This window comes from Herpailurus yagouaroundi, unplaced genomic scaffold, assembly GCF_014898765.1.
Source record: "Herpailurus yagouaroundi ecotype Mexico unplaced genomic scaffold, PumYag 77, whole genome shotgun sequence".
In the NCBI taxonomy this organism is placed as follows: Eukaryota; Metazoa; Chordata; class Mammalia; order Carnivora; family Felidae; genus Herpailurus; species Herpailurus yagouaroundi.
In genome coordinates this window covers 99,887,535-99,911,141 of record NW_024412388.1, presented here as the reverse complement: position 1 = coordinate 99,911,141, position 23,607 = coordinate 99,887,535, and the positions used below count along the sequence as shown (strand labels likewise).

Sequence of the window (23,607 nt, the reverse complement as noted above, 5' to 3'; positions counted from 1 at the left end):
AAGAAAGAAAGAAAGAAAGAAAGAAAGAAAGAAAGAAAGAAAGAAAGAAAGAAAGAAAGAAAGAAAGAAAGAGGGGCACCTGGCTGGCTCAGTCAGTTAAGCGTCCGACTTAGGCTCTGGTCATGATCTCACGGTCCGTGGGTTTGAGCCCGTGTCCGACTCTGTGCTGACAGCTCAGAGCCTGAAGCCTACTTCCGATTCTGTGTCTCCCTCTCTCTCTGCCCCTTCCCCGCTCATGCTCGCTCACGCTCTCTCATTCTCTCAAAAATGAATTATCATTGAAAAAAGTGTTAAAACAGAGTACTTGAATAAATAACAGCTGATAATTTCCCAATTTGTCAAGAGCCATACACCTACAGATCCAAGAAGCTCATTAAATCCCCAACAGGATAAACCTGAAGAAATTCACACCAAGAAACATCACAATCTGACTTCTAAACACTAGCGACTAAAACACTAAAAAAAATCTTGAAAGTAGCAAGAGGGAAATTCCCTGTAGGGAAAAAAAAAAGAAAAAGCAATTCAAATACCACCATATTTCTCATCAGAAGCCATGAAGCCTGAAGGAAGTGGCACAGGAGTTTCTAATGCTGAAGGAAATCAACTGTCCACCAAGAATTTTATTACCAGTGAAAATAAGTGATGAAGGAAAACTAAGAGAATGTGCCAGCATCACAATTACCCTAAGACAGTGGCTAATGGAAGTTCTCTAAAAAGGAAGAAAACATAAAAAGGGGATCGTGGAACATCAGGAAGTAAAAAAGAGCACTGTAAGAAAAAACTGGGGTAAATATGTTAGACTTTCCTTCTCTTGAGTTTTCTAAATTACGTTTGATGGCTGAAGCAAAAATGATAACACTATGTAATATGGTTCTAAAAGTATGTGGGAAAAATATTTAGAACAATTATATAAATAAACTGGAGAGGGCAAAGGAATGTACAGTGAAATAGAATTTCTGTATGTCACTCAAACTGGTGATATGACATCAATAGACTGTGATAAGTTATGTAAATATAAGGCAATGTCAAGAGCAATCACTAAAAAAGCTATAAAAAATACTATAGATAAGTCAGAATAAATTCTAAAAATGTTCAAATAACCTATAGAAAGACTGGAAAAATCAAAGAAAAGAAACCAACAACAGAAAACAATAAAAAATAATAAGTTAGAAGAGGTAAGTTCTATCGTATAAATAATTATATTAAATGTAAATTATATAAAAAATATAAATAAAGACAGAGATTGACAGTGTGGGTTTAAAAACCGGACCCAATTATGTGCTGTCTACAAGAAACTAATTTCATACATACAGACAAGCTGAAAGTAAAGTGGAAAAATACACAATCATGCTAACAAAACTAATCGAAGAAAGCAAGAGTGGCTAGATTAGTATCAAACCACATTTCAGAACATAGAAAATTACCAGGGACATAAAGGTACATTATAAAATGATAAAAAGAAAAAGTCCATCAAGAAGACATAGCAATCATCCATATGTATAGACTAAACAGAGCTAAAAAATATATGAAGGAAAAACTAGGAGCAGTGAAAGGAGAATTCAACAAATCTACAATAATAATTGAAGACATAAATACTCTTCTCTCAACAATATAGAACAACTAGGCGGAAAATCAGCAAGGATATAGAAGAAATCAACAATACCATTGACCAACAGGATCTAAACAATATTTATAAAACACTCCACATAACAGCAGCAGTTTGTTCATGTGCCAGTGGAACATATACCAAAAGAGACCACATCCTGAATCATAAAGGAAACCGTAACAAATTTTTAAAAAATTGAAATCACACTGTCCTCTGACCATAATGGAATCAAACTAGAAAGCAAAAACAGAAAGCTAACAGGAAAATCTCCAAACACTAGGTAACTAAACAAGAGACTTCTAAGTAACCATTGGGCCAAAGAGGAAGTCTTAAGGAGGAAAAAAAAATACAGTGAGCTAAATGAAAATAAAAATACAACATGCCAAAATTTGTGGGACACAGCTAAAACAGTCATGAGAGGAAATTTTATAGCACTAAAATACTTATATTTGTAAAGAAGAAGACTCATTAAAAATCTAGTCTACCAACTCTATAACCTTCAAAAGAAAAAGAGAAAAAGAAACTCAAAGCAAGCACAAGAAAGGAAATAATAAAGGTAAGAACAGAAATCAATACAATTAAAAATAGAAAAATAACAGGGAAAAATCAATGAACAAAATGCTGGTTCTTTAAAACAATCAGTAAAACTGACAAGCTTGTATGACTGACAAGTAATTAAATAGGACAGAAGACACAAATTACCAAGATCGGGTAATAGAAGAGGGGATTTCATTTCAGACTCTGCAAACATCAAAAGAATAATAAAGTAATACAATGAATGACTCTACACACGTAAATCTGACAACTTAGATGAAATGGACCAAGTCCTTGAAAAGCACAAATTGCCACAACTCACAATACAAAATAAATCATTTAAAAAGTTACATAACCTTTAAGAAAATTGAATTCATAATTTTAAAACTCCCAAAAAAGAAATGTAAAAAAAAAAAAAAAAAAAAGCCCAGATGATATTACTGGAAAGTTCTACCAAATATTTAAAGAACTAACACAAATTCTACCCAATCACTTCCAGAAAACAGAAAAGAATGGAATACTTCCCAATTCATTTTATGAATGCACCCTGATACCAAAACCAGACAAAGGTCCAAAAAAAGAAAACAACAGATCAATACCTCTCATAAATACAGAAGCAAAAATTCTTAACAAAATATCAGCAAACAGAATTCAGCAATATATACAGAGAATATGCCATCAAGAGATGCAAAGCTGGTTCAATATTTGAAAGTCAATCAGGACAACCCACCATAGTAGAAGGTGAAAAAAAAACCCACATAATCACTGCAATTGATGTCAAACACTGCAAATTGCTCTATTTGACAAAATTCAATACATATTCAAAATAAAAACTAAAAAAAATTAGAGGGGCGCCTGGGTGGCTTAGTCAGTTAAGCGTCTGACTCTTCATTTTGGCTCAGGTCGTGATCTCATGGTTGTGGGATAGAGCCCTGTGTTGGGCTCCGTGCTGAGCATGGAGCCTGCTTGAGATTCTCTCTCTCCCCCTCTGCCCCCTCCCCCACTTGCACACTCTTTAAAACAAATAATTGAATGAATGAATGAATGAATGAATGAGTAAATAAATGAATAAATAAATATTTTAAAAAGGACGCAAGAGCCAGCTTGAAGCCAGCTTGAAGAGATTCCCACTGGTAAACTGGGGATAATTTGAGCACCAAAATAATTAAAGATGGTAAAAAATTATAAATAATTAAGAATAGGGACCAATAAGTACATACTAATGATAGATATATAGGTAGATACATAGATAGAGATAGAGATAGAGATAGAGATAGAGAGATAGGGACAGACAGGCAGGCATACAGATGGACAAGGGAAAAGAAAGGGTTTTGCTTCCAGCTAAAAATGGAATGCCATGGAAATCTTAAAAAAAAAAAAAAGCTTATAGATATAGAGAACAGACTGGTGATTGCCAGAGGGAGGGGGTGGAGGGGTGGGTAAAATAGGTAAAGGGGTTCAAAAGGTACAAACTTCAGGTTATAAAATACATAAATCCTGGGGATGTAACGAGCAGCCTGGTGACAACAGATAATAATAATGCACAGATGCTAAAAGAATACGTCTTAAAAGTTCTCCTCACAAGAACAAATTTTGTAATTATGGATGGTGATGGATGTTAACCAGACCTACCATGGTGATCATTTTGCAATGCATACAAACATTGAATCATTATGTTGTACACCCAAAAGTAATATAATGTTATAGGTCAACTATACTTCAAAAAAATGGGGGGGGGGGGCAGAATGCCAACTGGTAAATATGGAGGAAGTGCTAGAGTAAAGAAATCATCATTTTGCAACCATCATAGTCTTAGCTTCGTTTACAAAAGCATCATGAAAAGATGCTCCATTTGGAGTGGGGGGTTCTGATAAGAGTACATTTGCATAATCTTGAAGTGATTCTCCATAGATTACATATTCCTGGAAATGAAAAGAATGTTCACTGGACAGGGGAAAAGTCAAGCAATACCTGGAGTGGCTGATCAAAATTATCACCAAAAAGGGACAGATGGATAGCGTATGTGACCCAGAAGGGCATATTACTTATTACTATTCTGACTTCGGATGCGTAACCTTAATGAGAAATCATCAGACAGACCCAAAATGGAGAACATTCTTATTTTTAAAAAGAGGGGAGGTATGTCTTCTTCAAAGGTATCAATGTCATAAAAGGAAAAGGCTGAAGGTGAAAAGACCCTAGGAGCCATGACAACTAAGTGTTAACATGTGACCCTAAAACGGAACTGAGTACAAGAGGGGGAAACCAGTGCTAGCAAGGACAGTACTGGGTCAAGTGACCAAATTGGGTATGGATGGTAGATTAAAATATAGAATCAATGTTAAACTTTTTTTTAAATATTTTAATGTTTGTTTATTTTTGAGAGAGAGAGAAGAGAGCCAGAGAGACAGAGCATGAGCGGGGGAGGGCAGAGAGAGGGAGACACAGAATCTGAAGCAGAACAGAATTCTGTCAGCACAGAGTCTGATGCAGGCTCTAACTCATGAACTTTGAGACCATGACCTGAGCCAAAGTCGGACGCTTAACGGACTGGGCCACCCGGCTGCCCCAATGATAAATGTCTTGAAGTTAGTAATTGTCCTGTGGTTATGTAAGAAAATTCCTTTACTCTTTAGGAAGTACATGCAGAAGTATTTGAGCATAAAAGAACAACAGTGTGGTATACGGAACTTTCAAAAGGCTTGGGAAAAAACGGAGATAGTAATGATAGGTGAAATTAAAGGATGTAAGGGTATTTATTCTCTGTATGAGTCTTGAAATTTGCCAGTTTGAAATTATTTCCAAATTAAAAAAACATTTTTTTAAGTTCTTTGGCTACCGTTACCTATCAAAGAACTAAGAGATGTGCATACCAATTTGTACCGGATAGGCTTCCAAAAAATAGAGTAATTAAGAGCATAGGCCTCTCAGTTAAGACAAACTTGGCTTCAAATCTAGCTCTGACCCTCTAAGCTGACCTGACCTCAAGATGCCTCGATTTCTTCACCTGTAAAATGGGGAAAATAACGTTGACCTCATAAATTATTCTGAAGGTTAATGAGTTCAGGGCGCGTATCACAACACCTAGCATATAGTTAGTCATCATTCCACAGTGCTACTTGCTATTTCAATAGGTTAGCAGTCGTGGTACTCAGTTAGCACTTGTGGTGACGGTCATTGTTGCTAGCAGGCCACAGAGGTACAAAGATGACCAAAATATGGTTTCTGACCTCAAATGACTTCAAAAGAAACAGAGCTGAACCACAAGCTACCGTGGGTGACATAAGTGCACACAAAATGTTACCGCCGCGGAAACAAGCGTATTTGCTTCTTCTGGGGGGTGGACTGGAAAGGACATCGCAGGGAAGGTGACAGTCAAGGTGAGCAGTAGAGGGTAAGGTTAGGATTTCACCAGGTGGACACAAGGGTGAGGTTAGGGCATTCCGAGGTCAGTTACCTACCGAGGTAACAGGTAGGCCTCAGGCACTCAGGGCTTGGGTGGGAAAGAATGGAGGCAGAGGGAAGTGCAGGTGGGGCTGGAAAAGTACATCCGGGCCACAGCTGTGGAGGGTAAAGGGCCTTGAATGTAACACCCTAAGTGGGTTTCACGGTTTCCTGTGTGCAGTGGGAGAATCGGGGGAGGTTTTGAGTGAGGGGTGACGTGACTGGATGGTTGTCATAGAAAATATACTACCTGGCAGGAGCTCGGAACGTTAATCCAGTAATCATGCCTTCAAATGGAAACTCTTAAGGGAAGGCCAAGCAAATAGCCCCTTCGTGTCTCTTCTGTTTTTGGCACGTCCTGCCCAAAGGGTGATAATCAAAACAGTCAGCAACAGGTAAGACTGGCTGATGCCATGGTGCACACACACACACACACACACACACAGGGGAGGCTGGGCAGGGGATGCAGGCAGGGCAGCTGGCAAGCACTCTGGTAGCCCTGCAGGGGGGCAGCCAAATGGATCTGGGGGCAGCAAACTGGCATGACAGTCAGCACCGGGAGCTGGCAATGCCCACCAGGCATTAACCTTATGGTTACGAGATCACCGGGACCAAGGGCTAGGCCAGGGTGGTGGTGGGCAAATGGATAGCTTGTGGGGAGCAGGCAAAGGACTGAGTATGTCAACTTTTTAACAACCAGTACACGTGCTTTCCGGCTGAGCGCGAGCCGTGCCCCTCTTACGCCAAGGTTTCCTTCACCAGACTATCCATCCTTAGTTGATGTACCTGGGGCTGGCCCAGAAGGTGCCATCCTTACCAGAACTATCTTGGCCACAAAGCCCCCTTCAAAGTAAGGCTTCCTGCACACACGAGGTGGTCCCACCTGTATTCTATATTGTACAGTCAAGGGGCCCCATGTGATCTACACACAGGACTGGACTGAATCCACACGAACTGTGGATGTTGTAGACAGTCACCACATTTCTGTCTCTTGACTCGGCTAATTTTTGTATACATAAGAAAAAGAAATGAGAGTTTTAATTCACTTTTTAAAAGGACACTGTAGTCCAACTTCGGCTCAGGTCATGATCTCACAGCTCGTGGGTTCGAGCCCCGCGTCGGGCTCTGTGCCGACAGCTCGGAGCCCTGGAGCCTGCTTCGGATTCTGTGCCTCCCTCTCTCTCTGCCCCTAACCCACTCGCATTCTGTCTCTGTCTCTCTCAAACGTAAATAAACTTTAAAAAATAAATAAATAAATAAAAATAAAAGGACACTGTAATTGGAATGTGGCTCTTCCGGAGTGCACATCGTACTTCATCTAACCAGTCTGGTGAGGCTCATGCTTTTCCTGTTTGTAGCAAGAAGGAAAGAGAATGTGTTCCCATACGACATTCTCCTTTAAACTCTCCAATGTACCCGACAGCTATTTGAAGAGGTGGCTGACATTTAAATCAATAAGACAGAAAAATGGTTCCATCTGGACCAGGAGAAACGTTCACCCAGCGATCGTGATCTTGTTTTCCCGACGGCCACCACTGGTGTTACCTCCGAGGCGATGGAGGTGAAAGTGCTGCTGAAGTGCACGTGCTTCCGGACCTCGCTGCCATTGGCAGTCAGCAGCCAGTCCCCCAAGGCGTGGTCGTCACCCGCCGACCGGTTGCCGTGGCTCTGGTTGGGCAGGAGCTCTGCCAGGTCCCAGTGGTAGGACGGCGTGGCCCCCACCAGTGCGATGAGGATGGCCTCCGTGGCCACGTAGAGCTGAAGGAGCAAACATACAAACCCATCAGTGTTGAGATCGCGATCAGCAGGCTCACAAGCCCCGCAAGATCAGTTTCTTGCTTTTGTGTTTTCGTGAGCTACACAAAACCAGACACATCAGAAGCAAAGGAGAGAAACTTGAAAAGGAAGCTTCCCGATCTACTACCAACAGCATCATCAGCAATCCCACTTGTAAAGCACCTTAGGCTTTTTCTAGGGGGGGGGGAGGGGGTCTCCTCTACATTTGAGACACATCTGATGCTCAGGACCCTGCACACGGATGACAGTATGACACTGGCGAAGGTGGGGATGGGCGGGGGACATTACGGCTCTGAAACACTACACTCTCAGTTCAGATAAGCAGGCACCAGGCTCCAAGAGTATCTTGGCCTTGGATTCACCATCTAAACAAAACCTTTTGTGGCACAGTTAAATGTCTCAGAAAACAGCACACATATATTCTCTCTCTCTCTCAGAGAGAGAGAGAATATACATACATAGTAAAAGAATATAGAGAGAGCATATTCATATAGAGTGTATATATATACACACAGAGACAAAGAATCTATATAGTGTGTATTTACAGAGAGAACATTTATAGAGTACATATAGAGAGTATATATAAAAAGTATATATAGGAAGAAAATATATAGAGAGAGAAGTAGTATAGATAGATAACACATATATACAGAGAACACAAATGAAAATACTTTATTAAAGCAGGTAAGCATAATATGTACTTGAGTAGGCACTATTCTATTCTATTCTATTCTATTCTATTCTATTCTATTCTGTTTTATTTTAAGAGAGAGAGAGGCACAAGTAAGCGAGGGGCAGAGAGAGAGAGAGACAGAGAGAGAGAGAGAGAGAGAGAGAGAGAGAGAGAGAGAAGTGGAGCTCATTCCAAGGGGCCTTGAGCTCCCAGACCGTGAGATCATGACCAGAGCCAAAGTCAGATACTTAACCAATGGACCCACCCAGGCTCCCAAGTAGATACTATATTAAAACATAATAGACAACTTTCATAAGCTGTGAAGAAATTCAAAATCCCATAATAAATACTCACTTTATAACCCTTAGCTCTACTTAATCATTATTTAATCTAAACATAGTTGTTCCCCTAAAAAAAAAAAAAAATTCCCTCATTCATTCAAGAAATAATTATTGAGCACATATGCCATTTGTCTCTGATTGTTCTGGGCCTTACAGCTATTCACAATCGGGTTTACAAGCTGTTGAGCCCTATGCAGCCTTTATATGCTATGAATTTCCATTTATATTAGTTCTCATTGCCGGATGATTATTTCAAGCTTCAAATGAATTTGGAAAACACAGAATCAGTCTGTTCCAGTGAGAACTCTCTCACTAAGGAAGAAATCTTATTTTAAGAACTGATCCCCATTAACTTAGAACCTGGTATCTTAAAATACCTTTAAACACAATAAGCGTTTTACAAAGTACGAAGCTGTGATTTCGCTATAGCATATAGTAACACCCCCACTGGACGGATGTGCTGACTGAGGCACGAAAAGGAGGAGATTTGCCAACAGCTTCGGCTCCATCCATCAGTGAACCCCGAGCTCCTTCCACACCACGGTGTAGGGGCATATTCAGCTGTTAAGTGGATAAGCTAAAATGCCAAAGGCAGAGTAATTTATCACAAGTAAATGATGGAATTAGTGTCAAGGAAAGAGAAAGGAAGTCATGCCATTGTGTGTGTCATAAGAGAAAGCTAACATAAAACCCAGGGTGTGATTTTTGCACTCTCTGTGAGGCTGCGAGGATATGAGGCAGCCCCAGTCTGTTTTGAGGCAAATGACGGTGGGCCTCCCGAGAGGTACCCAGCCACCACAGGTCAGTCTGCATGGGTGATTTATTGTAGAAGGCAGAAAATATCATGTTTCTAGATTTATATTGCTTCCTGGCCCCTATTTGCATACTATTAGGGAAGTTTTAGACCAGGAGGCAATCAGTCTGTAAAAATAAAAACCTTAATAATTACAAGAACAGATAGATTACACATTTGGCAGCAGCTATAATTACAAAGCCGCTTGCATCGTGTTAGTAACTGCCCCTCCTTATTATAATCTGCCGATCTTAATTGAAGGGCAAAGAAATGAAAAAATATGGGGCACGTGAACTCTGGAGATGAAGCAAAACACATGTTCAAAACAGAGCCGTCAATCGGGCAAAGCAAACTAGTTATATTTTCCTTCTTAAATATGCTATTTTCTGCTTTTGTGCCTCCCACTTGCTTTACATGGAAAGCACTTCACCTGGTTCAGCAGCGTCTCTGAACCTTTTCCATCCTCTGGGATGCGACTCAGGTACCACCTCCCACCGCCCCCCCCCCCCCCCACCTTCCTTTCGAACCCACCGGAAGCCCTCTCCTGCTTCTGTTCACCCCCAAAAGCTCCATCTAGACCTTTCTTAGTAAGAGACAGATCATTTTCTTCACGCCATCCCATTTATGTACTTGCTCATCTTATTTTTCCTACCAGAATATTCTGTCCCTGAGGGCAGGATCTCTGTGTGATCCACTCCTGGGCTTCCACATCAAACAACTCAGGGCCTGGACACATGAAGCCCACACTCAGCAAGCGAACGAATGAATAAATGACTGGGATAGAATGCTAATAACAGCAGCAAATGCTTCTCTAAATTCTAATTATGCGCCAAGCCCTATTCTAGGTGCTTGTTGAAAATACGTTAATACATCATATTTTTATCTGGACTGTTCTAAGATAAGCAATGTTCTAGGTAAGAGAGGAAATGCTCAAAGGATCCTCTACTCTGAAGTGTGCTTTTTCGTGGACACTCCCATTCTCAGCAGAAGCTATGATGTGTGGAAAGCAGTTCAGAAACTACATGCACCCCAGTGTTTACTGCAGCATTCATTTACAATAGCCAAACTATGGAGGCGGCCCCAGTGTCCAGATGAATGGATAAAGACACTGTATGTTAACTATCCTGAAATTACAATTAAACAATTAAAATTTTTTAAAAAGGAAACAGTTCAGAAACAAAGAGGTGGTGCTCATACACACGCTAATTCACAGAGGGGAGCAGTGAAACCCAGTTAATCAGTATGATCTGTGTTAATCAGTATTATTCCCAGCAACCTGAAGCCCGATGAACGCTTTCACCTTCTCACCTCCTCTGCCCTCCTCCCACCCCTCGCAGCGTTTCCAGTGTGCACGCCATGCGTGCACACACACGTGTACACCCAGGGACCTCAACTGCACACACAGAGCCGTGGCGTTATGTCACCAGACGGGTCAGACACATGCAGCCCAGAACTCCTGCTTCTCTCCGCCAGAGTCCAAAGAGTCTCTCAATCTTGTCTGTATTACCCTATAACTGCCATGCCCACGGATTCTTGTCGAATGATCACACCCATCAGCGGCTGGGTCTTAAAGCCACAATCAGAAACCACCATCCACGCTCCTTCCAAGTGGGGTCAACAACACCGCAGAGAGGCCATTACCTTCTCCAACGCCCCCTCCAGGGAAGGAAAACAAGTGTCACAGATGGCTGCACTTTTTCTTCCCCTTTCAGTGTCATTATAATTAGGTGACTACAATGCACCAGGGGACTGAAATTTCTGAAGTTGCAAAAAGTGAAGGTTTTAAAAGTGATTTTATATCGACAGCATTATAAGCTCTTATACCACTCCGGAAACCAAACCGTCCCCCATAAATGATCTCATCACAATATCTTGTGCTGTGAAGTCATGGGAAGTATGATGTTTAGGTCTTAAAGTAGGTAAAATGGGCAATTAAGTGACTCGTTCAAGATCACGTATAACACTAATAGCAAAACCAGGATGAGAACGAGATCACCTCATGGGAAAAATGGAAGATGACTTTGTTGTTGTCATTACCGTTAGTCTTTTCTGCACTTCGTACTCCATTACTGACTGACTCAACCAAAGCATTACGTGGGCAAGCATATCATGACAGCATGCCCAGATGCCCAGTGCCCAGCACAAACTGGGTCTTCAATCAATGTCGGGTGACTTACAGATACCACCTATTTTTTTTTAATTGGAAATATTTAATATCATGCCCTGAATAACTGGTGTCTCGAAGTCCTGTTTCTTTCAACTCTAATTCATCCACATAATGCCACCAGATCAGTCTCCCTGAGACACTCCTCATGACATTCTTCCGGCCAAAACATATCAATGGATCAGTGATAAATGTCTTAACGTTCCAGATCCCCACTGTATGGGCCAGCTGCTACCTAATCCACATTCACGCTTTCTGTACTGGCGTGCTCAGCTCCCCATTGCATGACTTCTCATGGTGTGGTGTGAAAAGAGGAAGGAATCTGTATACCTGAGTTGGAAACGCAGCTCTAGGAACCTTTCAGCAAATTAAAACCTCTCCAAACTTCAGGTTTTCTTTTCAGCGAGACTGGACACTGGTAGTAACCATCTTAATCTAATTCATTCATATCTAACTTATTCTGAGGGTCAAATGGGATGTTTCCTTTAGCCAGCAGTAAACTCTACAGCCCCATACAAATGGCATCTATCAGTGCCTCCCAGACTTTAAAGTGCAGGGTCTGGTCCTGTAGCCTGGGAAAGACCTGAGTTCCACATTTCTAGCAAGCTCTCCTGAGCTCAATGCTGCTAGTCTGGGCCACACTCTGTGTAGTAAGCCTAAAAGTTGTTCCGTCTTCTACACTTTTTTTCCCCCAATTTTACTGTTTTCCATCTGAAATGACCTTCCCACTTCTCTCTAAGCCCAAGCTCCCAAGTTCAGCACAAGCTCAGCCCTTCTCAAGTCTTCAACAAACCACTCCAGACCACGCTGATGGCTCCTTTGTTAATCTCCAAAGCAGTCAATGGCTGCACTACTTACTGGGGAAATATTATTTTGTATCTAACAGTGCAGATATAGTGAAATTCTAATTTGTTAATGATCTGTCTTCTCCTGAACGAAAGAAATGCTAACTTCGATTTCTATATGCTTCCAAGTAAACCCAACATACCACTCTATAACTAACAGCCTAGGATACATTTTAACTAATTCCTTGCAAAATGGTGTAGAAAAAGAAAAGAAAAATATGATGATCAAGATAAAAAACCAGTAATTTCAGGACCTAATCTTTGTTCCAACCACTAATTAAGACTTTGGACAAATTAAGTATTTGGGTAAACAGTGATTTAACCTGCATCTGTTTCCCTAGCTTTCTCCCAAATGAAATGGAAATACCCCCACCTGACTACCTTCCTTCTGTGACTTCAGTTTAAAAAATTCTTAAAACTTCTTAAATTTTAGAATTTAAAATTTAAAATTTAGAATTCTTAAAAATTCTAAAAACTTCTTAAAAAATTTTAGTGAGCTCCACCACTTTGCAACACATTATATTATGGGCCTCAGATGATAACAAGGATGGCTAAAAAATAATCACTTCCTTCTAGGCAAATACATTCAAGTGAGGACAACAAACGTACCGAAAGCTACAAACACAAGGCAGATTTTCACAAATGCAGTATTAGCCACGGCGGAAATGAGGTGATGAGAGCACAGAGAAAGTAGATGGGAAATCTAACTGGGGAATAAGGAAAAAGTTTGCAAATATGACACCAGAAACTAGGTAGAGAAAACCTAGTAGGGGTTTAATCAAAGCCAAATTCAGAGGAAGGAACTTTTGGGGCAAAAAAATAGGCCAATCAGAGTCGAGAAGGTAAACCACATATTTTTAGTGTTCTTTGAAGAAATATTACAGGATAGCTCAGCTTTTCCCAAACTTCGGTCACCTGTGTGCTCCCTGCAAGAATTTTATGTGCCGTTTTTTGTTTTCTATTTACTTAATAGTCTTCTTTTTTTTTTTTTTCTTTTAGAGAGACAGAAAGAGGGGGAGAGAGAGAGAGAGAGAGAGAGAGAGAGAGAGAGAGAGAATCCCAAGCAGGCTCCACACTCAGCACGGAGCCTGACACGGGGTTCGATTCCCCAACCCTGGAATCATGACCTGAGCCAAAATCAAGAGTCAGATGCTGAACGGACTGAGTCACCCAGGCGTCCCTAACGGTCTTCTTTTAAATTGATTCAAGATGTTTCTTTAAGCTTTTATTTCAATTCCAGTTAATATACAGTGTAATATTAATTTCGGGTGTACAATATAGTGAGTCAAGACTTCCTTCCAACAGCCAGTGCTCACCACAGCAAGTGCGCTCCTTAGTCCCCACCATATATTTCACCCACCCCCCCTCCCGTCCCCTCCGGTAACCGTCAGTGTGTTCTCTAGGGTTAAGAGTTTGTTTTATGGTTTGCCTCTCGCTCTTTTCTTTCCCCTTTGCTTGTTTTGTTTCTTAAATTTCACATGAGTGAAATTACATGGTATTTGTCTTTCTCTGACTTAATTTCACTTAGCATTGTGCTCTCTAGCTCCAACCACATCATCACAGATGACAAGATCTCATTCTTTTTTGTGGCTGAATATTGCATTGTATATATATGCCACATCTTTATCCATTCATCCATTGATGGACACTTGGGCTGTTCCCACAATAATGCTGCTGTAAACATCGGGGTGCATGTATCCCTTCGAATTAGTATTTTTGTATTCTTTGAGTAAATACCTAGTAGTACGACTGCTGGATCATAGGCTAGTTCTATTTTTAACTTCTTGAGGAACCTCCACACTGTTTTCCACAGTGGCTGCACCAGCCTGCATTCCCATCAACAGTGCAAGAGGGTTCCCTTTTCTTCACATCCTTGCCAACACCTGTTGTTTCTTATGTTGCTGATTTTAGTCATTCTGACAGGTGTAAGGTGATATCTCATGTAGTTTCCATTTGTATTTCCCTGATGATGAGTGATGCTGAGCATCTTTTCATATGTGTGTTGACCATCTGCATAGTCTTCTTTGGAAAAATGTCTATTCATGTCTTCTGCCCATTTTTTAACTGGATTATTCATTTTGGGGGTGTTGAACTTTTATAAGTTCTTTATATATTTTGGATACTAACCCTTTATCAGATATGTCCTTTGAAAATTCAGTTCAAAATTTTTAACTTAAGTGAATTTGCAAAGAAATAAAATTTTGTATCAACAGAGATATGACCAGACAGATGGAACTATCAAAATAAACACCATGTCATAATGCCAAGTGTTGGCTAGTGTGTTTTTACTTAAGACGGGCCACAAGAGATATTTTCAAGCAGGATTTGGGGAGAGAGGGTGAAAGCAAAGGAGTGGCCATCTTGTTTTTTTATGCTCAGAAGGCTGGGAAAGGTGTTTTTTGCCTTTCTTTGCCACTTCTTTGCTGGCTCGCTCTGCTGGTAGAGCACAACAGCTGGGCCTGCCACGGACCCACGTTCCCCTGGACCCTCCCTCAGCATCTCTGACTCCTGGGCCAAGTATGTGTTTTCCAAGATGAAAGGCAGTTGCTTCATCAAGGTTGGAGGCAGTGAGAACAGCACAGATTCCCGTCAATTCGGATGGCTTCCAGACCATACTTTCCCTTCCAGACTGCCTTCCCTGCAGACTTCAAGCTCCAACATCAGACACAAAGACAACAGCCTTACAGGGACGGCTTAACCAACTCTCGCAATTGTGCGTGGTCAAATCTCTGTGACAAAATATTCACTATGTGTATAATCATACACATATGAATACATACCACACACACACACACACACACACACACACACACACACACACGTGTCCCCATCCCAGGAGTTCTGCTTTCTGCCTCTTGGGTTGAACTACAACTCACACCACCTCCAGCAAATATGGCACAATATTAGCACTTCTCAAATCTAGAAGTAGGCACAGGTATGTTTGTGACATTAGTCTCTGTGTTTCATGTGAAATGTTTCTTTGAAAATAAAATGACCACTACCATAAAAAAAGAATAATGTTATTAAATTTCAACTAGGTAAGGTTTTCTGCCCAAGTCTGAAGTCTGAGCCTTCTTTAATTCTTACTTGTAGTACATTTCCTTTGCTAAAACAGAAATAGTTGCAAAAGTTTTGAGAAGTGCTAGCACCAAATGAGATTTTCTTCTTAGATGAAAGAAAGATCAGGGCGCCTGGGTGGCTCAGTCGGTTGAGGGTCCAACTATGGCTCAGGTCGATCTCGCAGTCCGTGGGTTCGAGCCCTGCGTCGGGCTCTGTGCTGACGGCTCGGAGCCTGGAGTCTGCTTCGGATTCTGTGTCTCCCTCTCTCTCTCTGCCTCTCCCCTGCTCACGCTCTGTCTCTCTCTCTCTCAAAAATAAACATTTAAAAATTCTAATTAAAGAAGATTAAGGAAGAACTGAAAAGGGAATAACTCTCTCACTTTATAAGCTAATGCTATTCAATATAATTTCCACAGACCACTTAGATCTACCATGCAGGGCACCCTTTGGGACATGAGAGAATGCCGAAAGATGGAAGATTAGAAACGACTGAGAGAGTAACAAAGAATCAAGAACAAAGGTGAGAGGATGTCCCTGGAAGGAAGGTTGAGCTGTCTTCCTCTTGGACACTCTGAAGAGATGTAATGACAGGTAAGGGTAAACGTTAATTTCGAAGCAAAACAAAGGAGATGTTTAGGAAGTTTGTACTTCTATTCCATCCATAAAGTGGGACCAAAGAACATCTGGAGAGAGTGTGAGCAATGGAGTCAGGAGAAATTTGAGCTTAGGAAGAGTGGTCAACAGCCAACCGGGAGAAGTGCAGACCAGAGCCGGACGATGGCCCAAAGCATGGGTTTCAGAACTCCGAAAGAGAGGAACCAACCGGCCTATGTTGGCAACAAGAGATAATGGAATAAGCAAGTTCTGGTACAGCCACACATTGCTACACTGCTACAGCCATTATAAAATATGTGGTTGTTCATTTCTGACTGCAGCAAGGCGTGCACGATATTGCTGACAGAGAAAAATTGAGGTTAAGATACAAATTTATGCAAAAAAGGCAAATGTACATGTGTGTATAACTAAAAGTCTGGAAGACAATCCACCAACATGTGAGTGTGTTTCAGGTCTGAGTGGTCCAAGTTCTGGTGATTCTTTCCCTTTTCTCTTTTCTATGTTTTCTCTTTTTGCTACAATCCCCATATACTCCTTGTTGAGCCTCATACAACTCCCCTAAATGCAGATGCTAATTTCTGCCTGAACGGTTGGTTAAGGGAGTCAGAGATGAGCTTCCTGAGTTGTGCGTACCTTGGGGTTGGCCAGCTCTCCCTTATAAGGCAGGCTTTGACCGTGGTGAATGGCCAAGCTCGTGTTCCGAAAACCTCAAGGTGACATTGACACAACGCCAACTAACTGCTGGGCATTGGGCAACTTGAAGAAATCCTGAACTTGCAAAACAAATGAATTACACTTTCGTGATCCAGCCACTTCCCAGAGTACACAAACGACTGAGGGGTCCCCTACTGAAGCTCTCTCAGCCATCTCAGAGCACAGGGTCACAGCATTCAACATGGCATTCAGAGAGTCTAGCGTTCTCTCTGCCACACATTGTCTATCTTCACATTTTTAATGACGTGTGTGTGTGTGCGCGCGCACGCACGCTGTCTTATTAAGGTAATACCTTCTCTGTCAGGGCACATGCTGAGTAGCTGTGCTGTGTGTGGCCCCAGCAGGCATGCTGCTGGAGATGTGGGTGCTGTGGGGGTGTTGAGCCAGTTGCTTTCTAAGGCACATCCCAATTCTTCAGATGCCCGAGGCTCAAAGGGGCTCCCTAAACCTCCCAGAAGCTCCCTGTATTTCCATAACCTCCCCAGATGGAAATCTGGTCTGGCTGATTTGCAACTTCACCTGCTTTACACCAGGGGGCAGTGTCTGTCTACAGACAACAGCTTTCCTGAGGACATACTAGGGGGCAAGTGTAGCTATGGTCTCTTTAGGAAGCGCCCTACTTACCTAAAGTGATGGAATATTCCACCAGCAAAGGTTCCCCGGATTATCACCCAAACTCGCGGCCACCGTCTGAGGGCAGACACAACTAAATCTGAGGGTAAGGGCGGCGTAAAACTTGCCCAAACTAACAGAGAACCTGGTAGATGTTCACGTGTTCTGGAGTCATGATAGAGTGGCTCTCATGCCGGGTGTTGTCATCACGGCTGAACCCCTGGTGGTGGTGAGACTCTCCTGAGGCACAAGGGCTGGTCTCAATGACCAACACAGTGAGGTCTTCCCTAATGTCTGCCCTACGAACTTCATTACTTGCTTAAGGTTGAGGGGTCGGAACCACCTCTGCGATACCTCATCAAAAGAAGTCTTTCCACGAATCTCCTGGGGAGATTAGGACCGGGAGGCAAATGCAAGCATGTAGGAGACATTCCCTGTGTCAGTGTTCTACACAAAGTTCAAGAGCGCACCCTGAACAAAACTCTCTCTACCTCATCCTCTTAAGTGTGAAATTCATAGACCACAGTTGACAGCGCTAACTGGTTAAAGGGACGGCAGGAGAAGGGTGGACAGTTACTCTCATGAAGTGAACTGTAGCCTTTGCTTCTCAGTATGCCGATCTTTTCTATGCCACACTCTTCTTTTTTTTTTTTTTTTTTTTTTTTTTTTTTTTAATTTAACACAGAGAAGCAAAACAAAATAAAGTTCAGGAACCCACCATCCCAATTAACAAGCTACATTGTATTATATTTGCTTCAGATTTTTAAAATACGGTATTATGAATACAGAGCAAATCTCTTCTGTACCCCCCTCACCCCCACCCCTCCTTCCTTCCCTGGAGGTAACCAGTCTGATGGATTGGGTGTGGAGCCTTCTGCCCCGTATGTTTATACTGCTACATTGTCCATATACACTGATAAACCAAATACAGTACAGTTTCCTATATTTTGACAATTTTTTCAGATTTTATTTTAGAGAGAGAGAGAGAGAGAGAGAGAGAGAGCGTGCATGCAAGTAGGGGAAAGGGGCAGAGGGAGAGAGACCGAGAATCTGAGGCAGGTTCTGTACTAAGTGGAGGGCTCGATCCCACGACCCTGGGTCCATGACCTGAGCCAAAATCAAGAGTGAGGCGCTCAACCCACTGACTGAGTCACCCAGGAGGCCCGATATTTTTACAATTTTTAGTAAGACTTTTGTGTCATATTGTATATATCACACTTGTTATTTTTTTCATGTAACACCGTGTTTTAGAAATTCATTCCTGGGGGCGCCTGGGTGGCGCAGTCGGTTAAGCGTCCGACTTCAGCCAGGTCACGATCTCGCGGTCCGTGAGTTCGAGCCCCGCGTCGGGCTCTGGGCTGATGGCTCAGAGCCTGGAGCCTGTTTCCGATTCTGTGTCTCCCTCTCTCTCTGCCCCTCCCCCGTTCATGCTCTGTCTCTCTCTGTCCCCAAAATAAATAAACGTTGAAAAAAAAAAAATTAAAAAAAAAAATTAAAAAAAAATTAAAAAAAAGAAATTCATTCCTGTAGTTGTTTATCGATCTGGTTCATTCGTGCCAACCTGTTATAGCCCATCAAATTTCTGCCACGTTTTGATTACCTGGTCCCTTTTTGGGAGTCACTAAGGTGGTTACTAATTTTTATTATTACAAACCGTGCGGCAGTAAACACCTGAGCCATATCTTCATGCACGTGTTCAAGAAATGTTGGAGGACGTACACCTAGGAATCTAAAGCTGGGTTTCAATTTTACTAGACCGTGCCAAATTATTCTCTGAACGGCACAGTTCCCGCTCCTCTTTTTCAGCACACCTGTACTGTTAGACTATTTAATGTCTGCTCATCGATTCAGTGTGAAATGATATTTCATAGTCATTTTAATATGCCCGCCCCAGGTGACCACTGAAGGTAAACATCTTTTCCTGTGTTGACTATCACAGTTTCCTCTTCTGCACAATACCTGGTCAGTGATTCTGCTTTCTAAAACACCATGAAAGGATGTTTATTGCGTGAATGATCTGAAGGCACTGGTAACCCCAGGGATGATAAATAAGATTGGGGTTATTAAGAGTTTACATTAAAATAATGTGTTCCAGAACACCGGAAGACTGTACCTCAAGCTGAGGTCCACGATGACATCACACTTTTGCTGGCGAAACGAATGCCTGTTACAGGTTACATGTTCCCGTTGGCTCATGGATGTTTTAAATCCTGTGCAAATTATACTACAATCTGTGACGCATGATCCCCGGGAAAATGAAGGAGCTGGAGTCGCCGGCTTAGAACACAAAGAAGTGGGTTCCATTTTCACTTTGCGTCTAAAGGGCTCAAAAACCAAAGAACTGCATTCCAACCTTCTTCCTCCAGACAGCCTGGCAAACAAACACACACGTACGCAAACACAAATGACGATGACGGCATCGGCTCTGAATCACTACCAGAAAATAGAAACAGAAATAAAGCACACAGAATTATTCACATTTAAATACCACAGATAGCTCTTGTCCAAGGGAGGGCACCTATATTTGGACAGTAGGAGTTTTTCTAACTACAAAATTGTGAACATTGCCGCGCGTTCACGAGACAACAATTTTTACCTGTGGCAATCCCTTTTCCTCTAGCTTTCTGCTTATCTACTTTCAAACCGCCTCTCACTCTTGTCAGGGGCATTTTCATCAGCATAAGAAGGGAGATCTACAAAATCTGCATCAATCCTTTATGTACCTGAAAGGTGACCACTATAGAGATTCTAAAGGTTGTGTTTGCAAAGCGTGTGGCCAGAAGTCACCTTGCTAAATAAAGGCAAGCGGATATTGAGGTAACTTGTGATGCGCTACCTGATGGTATCCACAATCCACAAAAACCGTTAACCTAAAGACCTTCCGAGTTGGCTTTGTGATGTGCTTTTGTCCTTTTAGTTTGAACTTGGATGTTCGAAGTAAGGGGGGTTAAAACCATTAATAATAATAATAATAATAATAATAATAATAAAACCCCGATAGAAGAAAATGCAAAGATCTGAATTTGCCATCTCTGTCCCTTCTAGTTCTGTGTTTCTCCACTGGGGTTGGTCATTGCCACACTGCAGATGCAGAAAAGGCTCTTGCTTCAGCAGTGGCTCCCTGTCTGGCTGTCCCTCTCTCTGGGAGTCCTGCCTACTGTGTACAGGGCTCTCTTTCTGCTAGCGCTGCTCTGCAGGTGGGTCTGCATGTTCCTTGGGCAACAGTAGACCAGGGCTTTGGTTTTTTTGAGGGTTTTTGTTGTTGTTGTTTTTGGTTTTGTTTTTAAGATTTTTTATTTATTTTTTAAATTTTTTTTTGTTTTTTTTTCAATATATGAAGTTTATTGTCAAATTGGTTTCCATACAACACCCAGTGCTCTTTAAGATTTTTTAAAGTAATCTCTATACCCAACATGGGCTCAAACTCCCAACACCAAGATCAAAAGTCATACACTCCACTGACTAAGACAGCCTGGCACCCCAGGGCTCTGGTTTCTTTTCTTTTCTTTTTTTTTTTCTTTTGAGTTTATTTTTGAGAGAAGGAGCAGGGAGAGAGACAGAGAGAATCTCAAGCAGGCTCTGCACTGTTGGTGTGGAGCCTGACGTGGGGCTCGAACCCACGAACTGTGAGATCCTGACCTGAGCCTGGGCCAAAATCAAGAGTCAGACCCTTAACTGACTGAGTCACCCAGGTGCCCAGGGCTTTGATTTTTGAAGCAAACATCAACTTCCCATTTAAGCCAACTCTGAAAAGGGCTTCCTACTTTCTTCCTCTGCTGGAAGAAGCAACTTTCACAAGATGATGAAAGCATCATATTTTAATTGTGTAATGGGGCTCCTAGTATTCCCACTCCACAGGCCATCCCAAACCAAAACCATCTCCAACAAGTGACTTGGTAGAGAAGTCTTTGGTGATGTCCACTTTCATATCCAAGATAGCTTTGGGTGACCCCAAGACCACCTTTATCATGTATATCAATGGGGCAGTTGAATACTCATGAATATGTACCACTATGAAGGATTCACTTCTGCCTGGACTGAGGCATTGTTGGGACAGACACAGCTACAGGGTGCCTCCCAGTTCACACCTACAAAATAAACAGTCACTCACTCCCAATACTCATAAGACCTGGTTCTTCAATGGCAAATACTGACCACATGTCAGGCAGGGATCAGTGAACAATCATGGTCACAGGCTTAGAGCTCTTTGGTACTAAACACAAACCAACTGGGCCAACCATAAAGAAAAGTAAATGAGAAAAACAATAGGTCTCAAACCCAGAACCGTGGCCCTTTTTTTTTAAGTTTTTATTTATTTATTTATTTATTTAGAGAGAGAGAGCATGCAAGCAGGAGAGGGGCAGAGAGAGAGAAGAGAGAGAGAAAAGAGAGAGAAGAGAGAGAGAGAGAGAGAGAGAGAGAGAGAGAGAGAATCCCAAGCAGATTCCTCCAGATCAGCACAGAGCCTGACAAAGGGCTCGAACCCACGAACCATGAGATCATGACCTGAGCCAAAATCAAGAGTGGGACACTTAACTGACTGAGCCACCTAGGGGCCCCAGAACAGTGGCCTTTTTAGTGCTGCACTCCCTCAAGACAAACTTATTCTAAATAGGCAGACACCTAGCTAGGCCTGTAACAAGATAATGACAGCAGATGGAGTATAGGCATGGGGGGACGGGATTGTTCAGAAAAGGAATTATATTCCTGGAATTCTTGGTTAGAAGAGGAAAGAATTTTCTCAAAGAAAAAGTATTATAAATGAACATCAGGCATCATGGGTACAATGAAATACTCTCTGTATTAAATACTGTTTTGTGATTTAGGAAGTACTTTTTTCCCCCACAGGAAAATTACAGTTAAAGCTGAAACACCGAACTTAAAGAACTCCAGAATCCTGAATATTTGTGAACTGAAAACTTGCTTTGCTAAAAAAAGGACTGACATCATCTATCAGTCCATCGTTTGAATAGCTCTTCTGGCTGGAGATAAAAACAACTGAACTTGCAAACATTTTAATGGAAAACAGAATCAGTAAGGCAACTCTTACCCTCCCCCACCCCCTACCTTCCTGTTGAGCAGTTGCCTTATGCCAGTTTGAAGCAACTGGTGGTTATACTCACGACTTCCCTGTACTTTCCTCGGGATAATCATCGCACACTTAACTGTACTTATTGAACTGTCTGCCTGCCTCACCCACCCCCCACTAGAATGGGGGTCTTCTGGGGGGAAAGGGGCTTTGATTTGCCCACCACGGTAGCCCCTGCTAAGCAAATAGTAGGCATCATTAAATATGTGCTGAATGAAGGAGTAGTAAAATGAGGGCTCACAGTAGATACTAACCAAGAATTTGTGAATGAAACGCCTTTAGAATATTGGGAGAGGTAACTGATGTCATTAAATGGGCCATTTAGGCTGGCAAAGGAAGAGTAACTCTTGCCTGGCAAAGTGTATCTATAGCGACCTTGAGCATACCAAACCCACATTTTTGGGCTGGGGTGGGCAAGCAGTGTGGGAGAATTTTGTACAGTGAAGAAATGATTCTACTTTATAACTGAATCTTATACATATTGTAGATGACATTATTCAATTTATAGTAGTCTCAGCCCGAGGCTGGCCTCTGGGCAGAATGACCCAGCAGAACCTGAACGGGGGAGAAATAAACCCCATGCACGGAAAGCACCTGGAACAGAAAGCCCCCTGGAATCCAGGAAAAGATGGTAAGTGGACACCCAGAACTGAAGGAGGCCGCTCTAGGTCGGACCTTCGTCAGCGTCAGCGGCGACCGGGGCTCACTGTGTGCTCTAGATTCCAAGGTGACAGAGCCGCAGGTGAGTTAACAATTCCGTCACGCGTTCACGATGTTGTCCCAGGTAACTGCAGAACCCGGCATCCGCTACGATTAACCAGCTCATCGGCGGATAAAGTACCACCACCCCCCCACCCCACTCCCTCTCCCACTCGAGGTGGCAGGTGGGTGGGCCTGGCGGAACAGCCCCAGGGGGCAGGCTCTGAGGCTGGGGCGGGCACCAAAGACCAGGCCTGACGGCGACCTGGTGCTGGGGCCCAGGCCGGCCCTCGCGCGGGACGGGGGCAGGGGGCTCGTGTCCTCCCCCTCCCCCCGGGGTTTGCAGAGCCTGGGCGACCGGCCGGGCCCCTCGGGGGATCCGCGGGAGCCGGGGCAGCGGGGCGCTGGGGGTGGAGGGGGACTCACCTGCAGCAGCACGGCCAGCAGGAAGCACAAGTACATCTGGTAGATGCCCATCTCCCCCACCGCCTGAAACGCCTCCTCCACCTCCATGGCGGCCCCGGCCCGGCGGCCCCGGCTCAGCCCGGTGGCGCGGAGCGGGAGCGGGAGCGGGGGCCGGGGAGGGGAGAGAAGGGGTGGGGCGGGGGCGGGGGCAGCCAG

At 42.8% G+C, this 23,607-nt stretch overlaps 1 protein-coding gene across 3 annotated transcripts in view; it reads right to left on the bottom strand.

Annotated features, from left to right (window-relative positions):
* The window catches only part of SLC22A15 (solute carrier family 22 member 15), an 87,092-nt gene extending 63,516 nt beyond the window's left edge, over positions 1-23,576 (bottom strand). For all 3 annotated transcript variants that reach the window (XR_005788908.1, XM_040471409.1, XM_040471410.1), the window contains exons 1-2: positions 23,413-23,576; positions 7,130-7,342 (exon numbers count right to left, since the gene is read on the bottom strand). Coding sequence is in view for 2 of the 3 variants with exons in the window: in XM_040471409.1 (XP_040327343.1) it covers positions 7,130-7,342; positions 23,413-23,499 (300 nt within the window). In the remaining variant the exon portion in view is untranslated. The remainder of the gene's footprint in view (positions 1-7,129; positions 7,343-23,412) is intronic.
* Positions 23,577-23,607: the final 31 nt, after the last annotated feature.